This window comes from Molossus molossus, unplaced genomic scaffold, assembly GCF_014108415.1.
Source record: "Molossus molossus isolate mMolMol1 unplaced genomic scaffold, mMolMol1.p scaffold_m16_p_9, whole genome shotgun sequence".
Taxonomy (NCBI): Eukaryota; Metazoa; Chordata; class Mammalia; order Chiroptera; family Molossidae; genus Molossus; species Molossus molossus.
The window spans coordinates 98011626-98023680 of NW_023425403.1; the positions used below are offsets into that span (position 1 = coordinate 98011626).

Genomic DNA, 12055 nt, shown 5'->3' on the forward strand with positions numbered 1-12055 from the left:
GGCTATTCGAGGCCTTTTTTGGTTCCATATGAACTTTTGAAGTAATTGTTCTAATTCTGTGAAGTATGCCGTTGGTATTTTGATCGGGATTGCATTGAATCTATAGATTGCTTTGGGTAATATGGACATTTTAATGATGTTAATTCTTCCAATCCATGAACAGGGTATGTGCTTCCACTTTTTTATATCTTCCTCTATTTCTTTTTTCAATGACCTGTAGTTTTCTGTGAATAGGTCCTTTATTTCTTTGGTTAAGTTTATTCCTAGGTATCTTAATTTTTTGCCGCAATGGTAAATGGGATTGTTTTCTTAGTTTCTCTTTCTGTGAGTTCATCATTGGTGTATAAGTATGCCATAGATTTCTTGACATTAATTTTGTATCCTGCTTCTTTGCCAAATTCATTTATTAAGTCTAGTAAACTTTTGGTGGAATCTTTGGGGTTTTCTATGTACAGTATCATGTCATCTGCAAATAATGACCATTTCACTTCCTCCTTTCCAATTTGGATCCCTTTTATTTTTTCTTCCTGTCTGATTGCTGTGGCTAAGACTTCCAGTACTATGTTAAATAGGAGTGGGGAAAATGGGCATCCTTGCCTTGTTCCTGTTCTTAAGGGAAATGCTTTTAGTTTTTGCCCATTGAGTATGATGTTGGCTGTAGGTCTTTCATAGATGGCCTTTATTATGTCTAGATATGATCCCTCTATTCCCACACTGCCCAGCGTTTTTATCAGAAATGGATGCTGGATTTTGTTGAAGGCTTTTTCAGCATCTATTGATATTATCATGTGGTTTTTATTCTTCATTTTATTTATGTGGTATATCATATTTTTTGATTTGCGAATATTGTACCAGCCTTACATCCCTGGGATGAATTCCACTTGGTCATGGTGGATGAGGCTGACTGTTTTGTCTGACAATTCTGGGCCTCCTAGAAAGTACTTAGGTGCTAGCCATTTTCAGCTCTAAGCAATCTCTTCAAAGCTTTAAGTTATCCATAGTCTGTGTCTGTTCCCATAGAACTTGGCCGCGTGCAGGAGGGGCAACCTGCACTCTAAGGCTGGATTGTTAGCACCACCAGGCCACGGGATGGTTCAGAAAACTTCCCCTGGTCCCTGGGCTCAGCCTCCACCTGCATTCCCATGCCAGCCATCTGTCAATATTAATCACTGAAAAGTCTATTTTTCAAATGGCTTTAGGTGGAATTAAGAATATAAGACCTCTGGGTTTCACATGAGTGTGAGGGGCCATCCACATTTTAGGGAAAGTGGTGGTGTGTTTTCCCATTCCAGAGCTATTCTCTGAGAGTGACCCAGAATATTTCCCTGTCCTCAGTTGGGCAGAGATCCTTGTATCTCTGTTGTCCAGTGGAATCAGCTGGAAATTGGGAATTTCTATCAGCTCTCCCGTGATGGAGAAGCACCAGTCAAGTTGCCAGGACAGTGGGGCAGAGGGACCCACCCCCAAACCAGTCACTGACACTCCATGAGATAGTTCAAACCAATTGGCCTCTACTGCTGTCTCCTCTGAAGAGGTTGAGATACAGGGTGTGGCAGGCAGGGTTCCTGAGGGTAGGATGAGCTGTATCCCCAAGAGCGGGTGTTTTCCTTTTCCTGAGCTGTGGGTTCTGGGAGGGGCCAGAGCCTCTCAGGAATAATGGCCACTTTGGTTTGAGGGAGGTATGACTAGATTCAGGTCACCAGGCTGCCCTCCCAGCTGCTGCCTTTCCACATCTCCCTGCACTGCTTCCCACCCAGCCTCTCCTCAGGCACCTCCAGTCTACACTGTTCTCCCTCCACTGAAGCCTGGGGTGAGTAGCTGCAAATGAAATCCTTGCTCTGGATTTTTGTTTTGTTAAAAAAACTGTGAGTTTATCTCCCACTGGCTCCAGTGTGCTTGGTGGCCAGAAGCCCTGCCACCTTTCACTCCTAGATGTTATGTGGGCTGCTGTTCTCAGCTCTGGCTCCAGCCTGGGGAGCCCAGCCTGGGGTCCAAGCCTCCATCCTCCCTCTCAAGACATCACCCTTCCTCCCAGTCTTCAGGTGGTTTCTGCCCTTCCTTGCTATAATATAAATGTCCTCCTTGGCTATACCTTAGTTGGTGATTCTGAGTGAATGTTTTCCAATTTAGTTTTTTTTAAATTATTTTTATTAATTTGTTTTTGTTACAGATGTTTCTCCTTTTTCCCCCATTGACACCCTCCTCCCCATCCCCCCACCCCTTCCCAGCTTTGTTGTCTATGTCCATTGATTATGCATACATGCATATAAGTTCTGTGGTTTCTCTCCCCCCCACCCCCCCAACATCCCCTCTTCTGGGGTTTGTCAGTCTCTACCCTACCTCTATGTCTCTGGGTCAATTTTGTTTATCAGTTTGTTTAGTTCATTATATTCCACAAATAAGTGAGATCATGTGATATTTGCCTTTCTCTGCTTGGCTTGTTTCGCTTAGCATAATACTCTCCAGGTGCCTTCGTGTCGTCTCAAATGATAAGAGATCTTTCTTTCTTACAACTGCATAGTATTCCATTGTGTACATGTACCATGAGGATACTTTCCCATTTATCTTCAGATAGACTGGGAGGGAGGGGGAGAGAAAGATTGAGAGAGAGAGAGAGAGAGAGAAACATGGGTGTGAGAAGGACACCCTCATTGGTTGCCTTCCACAAGACCCCCAACCTTCCACAAGACCCCCAACCAGGTTTGGACCAAACTGCAACTGAGGTACATGCCCTTAACTGGAATCGAGCTGAGACTCTTTGGTTTATGGGCAGATGCTCTAACCGTTAAGCCAAACTGGCCAAGGCCTCAACTTAGGTTTATTTCCAGTCTGGCCCTGGGAGGAAGTGCAAGAAAGGTCTGCCTATTCGGCCACCTTCTTCTCTCCTCTTGTAATTCTTTTTCTTTTTTTAATCCTCACCTGAGGATACTTTTGCATTTATCTTGAGATAGAATGGGAGGGAGGGAGAGAGAGAGAGAGAGAGAAACATTGACACGAGAGAGACACATCAACTGGCTGCCACCCACACTACCCCAACCTTGGTTGGGGACAAACTGCAACTGAGGTATGTGCCCTTAGCGGGAACTGAACCAGATCTCTCTGGTCTGCGGGCTGACGCTCTAACTGCTGAGCCAAACCAGCCAGGGCCTGTAATTAGTTCTTAACTGGTGAATAGCTTGGTAGTGTTAGAGTCCTAAGAGAGCTGGTTGCCTCTGCCAATGTCTGTAGTCCCCAGCAGCAGTGAGTCAAGAATAATACACACAAGCACATACTTGCTTGTCCATGAGCGTGGTTAGGAAGAACTGGTGGAACTTCAGAGCAGTGAGGCAGCATCAGCTAGTTGTGACTTGAAATTTTCTGAACAAGCACTTTCAGGGTATAAGAAAATCAATGCCAAATGACCTCTGAATATTTCTGACAGTATTTTTACACCATGTACTACCATAAACATGGTTCATGAACTAACTTATTTTCTTTTCTAGGAAGAACTGGAACTATGGTTTGTGCCTGCCTTATTACCTGTGAAATATTTTTAACTGCAGAGGTATAAAAGCTGTTACTACAAACTTTGTTTTATGCTGGTTGAATTTGCTAGTTCTGAAATGTCACTGGTAGGATAAGATGATTGTTTGAGCTGTGGTATTAAATGAAATTGTAATTGGAGAGGCTGTTATTAGGAAGCATGGTTTTAACACTTCCTTGTTTCACTTGAGTTAGTCACAACTGACCTAGATACCTCTTACCTGGCCGGGACTAGGGTGAGGTCAGTGAAACACTTGCCTCAGGCACAAATGTAAGAGAATGCCAAAATACTCATAGTTAAGATAAATAATATTCAAATGCAGTATTTTTAAAAATCAAAATTAATGCAACCAAGTCCATGATATATACAATATCAACATTTTAAATAAAGACAGGACCCAATAGGGGTGAGATTAAGGTGAAGTAAGGTTGAGTTACGCAAGTGCAAAAAAGCTTAGCAATCAAGATGCTTCACCTGTCTCACCGAGTCTGGTCATGCTGTAACTCTAATTATGGGACTTCCTTTCTCACAAGAAAAATATCAAGATTGATTAAGGAAGTTCACTAAAGGACTTTGATCCTTAGAAGTGCTGGGTAGATAAAAGGTGGTGTTTTCTAACTCAGAACAAAGTCTCTCCTGAGTGTTATTTTTGCATAGTCACTATCTGTGGGGTCTGTGCCCTCTGGAATTTCTGAGAAGACGGGGTGGGCTGGTTCTACTCAGTCAGGGTTCTCAGTCTTTTTTTCTGCCATGATATCGCTGAGAAGTTACCATTTAGAAGACACACTCCCAGTAGCTCTGCTCCTCATCTGGCCTACGGTGGAGTGAAGAGAAGGTGTGGGTCGTGCACAATGCACAATGTTCTAATTCCACCACTTCCTTTTCTAATTTGAGGCACACAGCTTATAAAAAGGAATGTACTAGGACAGTGATTTTCAACCGGTGCGCCACTGCACATTGGGGTGCTGCAAGAATTTTTAAAACATGCAATACCTATTTAGTCAGGGGCACTGACCTCTTTTCCCTTAGACAGTCAAATAAAAAAATGACAACAGCCACACAACAATAGTTGTTCGGTGTGATTGAATCAAAAGTATACCTATTTTTTGTGAGAATTTTGGTAATTAGTTAATGTGCCATGAGATAGAAAAGGTTGAAAGTTGTTGTTCAAGGACAGTGCTTTTCAAACTATGCATCATGATCTATTGGTGAGTTATAAAATCAATGTATTGAGTTATGACTTATATTTTTTGATAAAATGGAATCAATTAGGAAATATCCAAAGGTAAGAATTGTTTTATGAATTTTGTTTTGGTTTTGTGTATGTGTATGTGTTTATGTATGTGCATGTGTATATGTATGTGTATGTGTATGCATCTCCTAGGTTTATTAATGTGGATTGTAGTTTGGTTTTTTGTTTTTTTTTCAATCCTCACCCAAGGATATTTTTCATTGCTTTTTAGATAGAGTGGAAGGGAAAGAGGGAGAGAGAGAAAAAAACATCGATGTGAGAGAGATACATTAATTAGTTGCCTCCCACACAACCCTTACTGGGGTGAGAGATCAAACCTGCAATCCTGATACATGCGTTGACCAGGAATAGAACCCACAACCCTTCAGTCTTCAAGCTGATGCTCCAGCTGCTGAGCCAAACTGGCCAGAGCTTTTGAATAAAAAACTGTAGCTTTTAAAATAAAAAAATTGGAAGCCATTGACCAGAGCCTTATAGTGAGAGCCAGAGACCTGTGCTCCAGGCCTGTGTGTTGTCAACTGGCTACGTACGTCTCCAGTCTCCATGACAGGTCACTTGCCTTTCTTTTGGTCTCAATCTTCTCCATTTGTAAAATGGAAAGATAGGAAGACAGACCAGATGATCTCTAAGGTCTTCCTAATTCTAAAATTCCACATTTTTATGAATATCTGAATGAGAACGGGTGTTGATGTGGCTTTGTTAATTTTGTTATTTTGAGTAGCCTCTGCCCAGAGACAGCTGCTTTAGGGAAAGATGTGCCTGTAGAAACATAAGAATGCCTTATACAGGAGAGGAAAGTGCAGATGAGCCATGACTGGACTGTCCCCATTTCCATAGGACAGCCTTTATTATTTTGGAGAACGACGAACAGATAAAACCAACAGCACTAAGTTTCAGGGAGTAGAAACTCCTTCTCAGGTAAGTTTTTTTTTTGTTTTTTGTTTTTTTTTAAAGGGAGTCCTCTGGGGAATTGGGTTCTTTGGTTTCAGTTTAGACTTCTTCAGGCAGCGGCACTTGGGTGCCAGGCCTTGATCCCTCCTGGAGGGAGGTTTTGCAGGCATTGAGTTCTCCCAGAGCATACTGCTTCCCATTTTATATTGGCTATTGTTTGCAGAATTCAGGAGTTGATTCCCTTCCCAAAGAAGGAAGGTTAAACCCCTAAGGTCCCAGACTGCTAACGACCACTTAAAATCAGTGGCCATTTATTTCCCATAGAGAGAAACTGCTTTCACAATCCCCCACTAGGGTAATTCAAGCCTTGCAGAATAGCATGTGGGGTGGGGGGGAGCAGTATGTATAAGACAGACAGACACACACTTAGAGAGAGATAGCGTGGAGGCTGTATTTTGAATGAGAAAGAAAAAGGGAAATAAACATTTTTTTATAACCTATTATATAACAGACACTATTACACATTATTTTATTGAACTTTTACATGTATACCTCATTTAATATTCAAATAACCCATGTGAAATATATGCTATTACCCAATTTTTTCCTTTTAAAAATGTTTTATTGTGGAAAATTTAAAACATAAAAAATTGAGACAATCATAAAATAAATTTCCTTATCACATCACTTCAACATCACTTGATCACGTGGCCAGTCATGTTTCAGCTATTTCTCTCCACTTAAACACACACACACACACACACACACACACTCTCAACTCTTTCTCTGAACTGGGATTATTTTGAAGGAAATCCCAGCCACCAGATTATTTTATCCCACAAGTATGTTAGTATGATATATAAAGACTCTTTAAAAAATCCTTTAAACCATTTATCATATCAAAAATATGATAATAATTTCTTAATAACATCAAAAGTCTAGTTTGTCTTTACATTTCCATAATTATCTTAAAATCTTTTTAAAATTTAGTTTGTTTCCATCAGGATCCAAATAAGGGCCATATGTTTCATTTGGTTGCTATGTCTCTTAAGTCTCTTGTAGTTTATAGGTTTTCTACCTCTTTTTGTTCCTTGTACAGATTTGTTTTTTGCAGAAACTAGGACATTTATCCAATAGAGTGTACAACATTTGAGACTTTATTGAACCAGCCAGAGGCTTTACATTCATTATTTCATTTAGTATTCTCAGTGCCTGTGAGTGCCATTGTGATTCCCATTGTGCAGCTGGGAACTTGAGGTTCAGGGAAATTAATTTTCTAAACCAAGAATGCAAATCCAGATCTGTCAGACTCTGAAGACTGTTATTTCCCATCCTGTGCCCAGCTTCTTCTCTATATTGCCCCTCAGACCAAAGTGAGAGCTGGTTGTGAATTCTTAAGTAGAATGGATACGGCTGTGAATTCAAGTTTTGGGGGGCAAAGTGATTTGAGCTGAGCTGATACTTTGGCCTTATTATCAGAACACTGTAACTGCTCATTCCAGATGCTTAGTTTGGGGCAAAAGAACTGTCTTATTTCCTGAAACTTCTCTGCCATACCCAAGCAAAAAAAAAAAAAAAAGCTATAGACTATAGTAAAAGTAAAACATGAACTTACTGAAGCCCAGTTCAGCCTGAATCATGCCATTTCCATGGTCAAAATCCATAATGGCTTCTGACTGCAACAAATATAAATGTGTTAGCCTGGCACTCAAGATCTATGATTTAATTTTCCAACCATTTCCTCCACTGTGTGCATCCACATGCCCACACTTGGGCTTCCTGGGCTGCATGTTGTTCCTCAGCCTGGCAGCACTGTACACCCCCAGGCCAGTGCTCACAAGGGCCCCTCTCCTGGGCCCCTTTCTGAAGAAGTCTCCTGCTCTTTCAGTTCTTCTAGCTCTTTGTGCTTCTTTTAGGGACTACTTTATATTATTCCCTAGCTACTGCAATGGTGAATTCTCTACCCTTGTTGTAGGCAAAGCCCATATCTCACCCATCTTTCCACCGAGGCATCCCAAAGTGCCTAATATAGTATCCCCTGTTTGCAGCTGGGGCTTACTACTAGTATGTGTTGGTTTTATTAACTCCTGCTGCAGGCCTCTGTTGTTTCAGGGGGTAGGAGAAGAAATAGTGACAGTGAGGCAGCTTGAGGGCCATGCTTGGTTAGAGCCTTAAGTGGAAGGTAGAGATCTGGAAGCAGGAGCAAAGGGGGTGTCAGACATCACTCCTTCAAGGACTCTCCTTGTACTTCTTCCCTTCCCCATTTCTTCTGCGATTGTGCAGTTTCTCTAACTTTGGTCCAGAACTGGCACACCCTAGCTAATGGAAACTCTTCTGATGCACTGGGACAGCAATGCAGGGCCTCGGCCTCAGGTTTGAGAGCCAGGCCCAGGACAGAGTTCCCTCTGCGTGGGGTGGTAATTCTCAGATCCATCACATTCTGACCCTGCACTGCTGGCTGTTCTGTATGGACTACATTTCATCCACCCTGAGTTAAGAACTTGCACAAGCCTTTTTCTTCACTGGCCCATCCTGATAGGAAGCACGGCAGTTTGTTTTATTAACACTTCCCGATGGGTGGGGAAGAGTACTTTTTGGTCCAGTTGATTCAGTACCAGAACTGTTCAAGAAGAATGAGCAGCTTGCCACAGGAGAAGTACTAGGCTAAGAGGATCCCCAGGGCCTCCTTGCAAAAACAAAATTGGAAAATTTAAAAGTATAGAAACTCTAGCTGGCAGAGATGAGAGAAAATGTATCGACCACTGGCCTGTGAAGGTCGTCCTCTTGAGTTTTTACAGCTGCCCTCTCTCATGCCGAAGAGATTATTCACCACCAAACCACAACCTTTCCTTTAAGCTTCTGCCCTCACATAGATTGGTTCCCATTTGCCTCACGGTCAGAGTCCACAATGCTCCTTAATTGCTTCCTGCTGTGATGTCGCTGCGTTGCTGGCTCTGGTTAGCTGCCCTTTCAATCATAGGACCCGTCAGCAGCACTTGGCTCCTTTCCTGTTACCTCCCCACAGGTATTCAGACATGAGGCAACATCCATAAAAATGCATAGTTATATAATGGTACCCAATAAATGTTTCCTTAATTAATTACTCTCCTTAAGTTCTATGTTAAAAAAAAAAAAAAAAAGAATCAGATATGCTGACTTTAAACTTTTTATCTCCACTTAAATTGAGACTCTGTGGTTTGTTTTCCAGAATAGATATGTTGGGTATTTTGCAGATGTGAAAAACGTCTATAACATGACTCTACCTCCAAAAAAACTACTTATGATTAAAAAATTTGTTATTTATTCGATTCATGGTAAGTGCTTTAAATATTATGGGCAATGTTCTTACTATTTGGGAGGATTTTGCTCCAACTCAGAGCTGACTTGTTGTGTATCCTCACACGTTACCCTCTCCTCCTGGACTGGCCATCAGCCCAGTGGTGCTACGCCATACAACCAACCCTTAGGTGCCTTCTCTTCCCCTTTCCCATCACCATTTTGGGGTTCCCCATTCCCTTCCCTGTTTTCTGTTCTCACTGATGTCTGGGGTGGACTTTTCAGAGTAGAACTTCTGATGCAGAAGAGAGAAGGGCCCGAGTCAGAGACCACGTCTCCCTCGCACGGGCTGCAGTTCCCGTTTACCTTGGCGAAGGCATCCTATGTGATCCTTTCACCTGCTCCTTTCAGAGACCCAGTCTCCTTCTCACCCGGCCTCTCTCCCTCCTCCACCCGTGGCTCTCTCACCTGCAGCAATCTATCAAGATGTCTTAAATACCCAAACTGCACACGGATTTTTTTTGCCACAGATTCTTTTTACAAATAACTACCAAGTACTTGCTTTGGGCCAGGGCCCATGCTAGTGTTCCCTTGCCTTGTAGGAGTCCCTGGTGGTAGCAGAGGAGAGAAATGAGTAGGCAGATAAAGAGCTGACCATAGTGTTGGGGGCACATAAGCTGTGCCCTGTCCAGTCTGGGGAGTCAAGAAAAGCTTTCTGGGTTCAGCTCTGAATCTGCAGGAACACAGAAAGGGTAGTGGGAAACTGGGTTCTGTGGGGTGACTTTCAGCCCCTAGCTATTACCAATTATTATTACCAGGAATGAAAATCCTAGTGAACCTCAAAAGAGTTGACTAGATCCCCTGTCACCCAAGAAAGCAGGAAAATAAGTCCCATCTCTGGGACTTAAGGAAGAAAAGAACAGGGGTGGATAGAGGAGCTGGCCTCAAGCCCCATCTCTCTAATTCTCTGCCACCCACCTTGCTTCCCCCCACAGCTCACCTTTAGGGGAACTGGGAAAGCAGGACATGTAGGTGTGGAAGGGGTGTTGTTAGGGTTGCACCTCATTCTGCCCTGCAGAGGTGCAGCAGGGACCAAGGCTTCTAGTTCCTTAAAGCAGCAGCCAGACTGCGGCCCATAAGGAGGGTGGAGTGCAGGGCCTCTTTCACGTGAGGTGGTGGCAGGGCATTGGCACCCACCCAGGCGGCCTCGTGTTTAGCCTTCTGAGGAGCCACACAAAATAAGGATCTAAACATATAGTTTTTAACATTTCATTCCATTATTCAGAAATAAAAGAATATATATATATATATATATATATATATATATATATATATAATCTGCATAGACAGAAACTAAATTAAAATTATTAGTTAAAATATGAAATACTTTTTCAGTTATTTACATACCCCTCACCCCCCAACACACACACACCCATATCACAATCATTTCTAGTTGGAAGTGAGGAATTTCCGTAGATTACCACAAGCAGATTACATAGTTTTCTGACTTCTGAAAACAACTTCGACCCAGTAGCATTACCTGTGTGGGAAATTTTGGTCTAGATTTCCAAATAAGCATTGTTCAGGCAGACCTGTGAGACGGCCAGTTCTGGCAGGATGCTGCCTGTGTGTACATGAGCATCTGTTGGTAAAAAGGCTTCACGGACAGCATTCCTCCACAAAAGATCATCATGACTGGGTCATGGGATGTGGGGAATTATGAGGGCCAGGGCTGTAGGGGAGCCCAGTGGAACTACAACTCTTGCCTGCCCTCCCCAGGGTAGAGCCAGGCTTGTCCAGCAGGTAGTAGAAAGCAGGAGACAGCAGTCCCTTGCTCCCCTTCCTCTCCACACCCAGTGGCACCCTGGAAATAGAGCCAGACTGCTTCATTCTGCAGTGAATAAGGCAATGCAGTGGTCTGTTGGAGCACTTTCTTTCACTCAGAAATTTAAACCCAAGTATAAAACCAACTGGGTGGCATGAGAACCTGTATTGTACCTGAATTTATACTCTGCCTCACTTTCCTCTTTGTTAACCATGGGGGTAACAGTATCTACACAAAGCTCTGTGAGCATTAAACTATTCTGAACTGGCAAAGCAGTATTCAGTCTAATGGAGTTTTAATGCATTTCTTTCATATGAACAATGAGAATAGGAAAAGTTTCTCAAAATTCTGAGCTTAATAATGTTTTTAATAAGTTCTAGAATTTCATATGTTGTTTCAATCTGATATTATATCCTAAGACTGTAATGTCTCTCTTAATATTTTGAATTTTATTTAAACTCTGGGAAGACCTTATTCAATTAAAATGGAAGGCACACACCTGGAGAACAGTGGAACCATAGGTAGTGCAGGTGAAAACTGTTGGAGAGTTTTACAAGTTTGTTTCCCACTCTCAGGCTAACATAAAATAGAGTATTTTAAAAGTCCCATTTGAGATCCCTTGTGAAGACTTCCAGAGAGCAAACTGTAACCTTAGCACTGTTCAGTACAATTGGCTCTAGGCTTGCAGGGCCAACTTACCAAGGCCTACATGTTAAGTTAAAATTCTTGCTATGCCCAATTAAGTAATCAGGTCAAGCTTAATGACCTCAGGCCTTCTTTTGGAATAAGAATAATCTTTTGCAATTGTTATGATCACAACAGAAAGAGGATGGGGAGAACAAAGTGTGAAAGACTATGAAATGGGCCATAGCTAGTACACCTCTCATGATCTTTGAGCTATTTTACAACTGTAAGTTGTAAAAAAACTCACAATAATGCACATAATTTTTATACATATAAATGCAAATTAACTGTGTCCAGTGGGATATAATTGATTATTGACCACTTTGTATCTATTTATAAATTCATTTCATCCTTCCTTATTTGCCTATAAATGTGCTGTATTTGAACTATAACATTTTGCTGTTTCCTTATTAATGAATGAGTTAAATAATTTTTGACATGTTTAAAAAATGCAGGGTACAGGACAGTTCTATGGTATGCAACAATTTCTATAAAACAAAAGGAAATAAATATGTGTTCACATTTTAGTGTATATGCATTTGTAAAACCTGTGGGAGAATATATATTTGTATTTCATTAGATAAGCATAAAACAAGATACTAAT

At 41.8% G+C, this 12055-nt stretch overlaps 1 protein-coding gene across 1 annotated transcript in view; it reads left to right on the forward strand.

Moving 5' to 3' along the window:
* LOC118622464 (phosphatidylinositol 3,4,5-trisphosphate 3-phosphatase TPTE2-like) overlaps positions 1–12055 on the forward strand; it is a 97337-nt gene that overhangs the window by 54214 nt on the left and 31068 nt on the right. The window contains exons 9-11 of the mRNA XM_036249810.1: positions 3483–3544; positions 5613–5693; positions 8875–8980. Of these exons, the coding sequence (XP_036105703.1) occupies positions 3483–3544; positions 5613–5693; positions 8875–8980 (249 nt within the window). The remainder of the gene's footprint in view (positions 1–3482; positions 3545–5612; positions 5694–8874; positions 8981–12055) is intronic.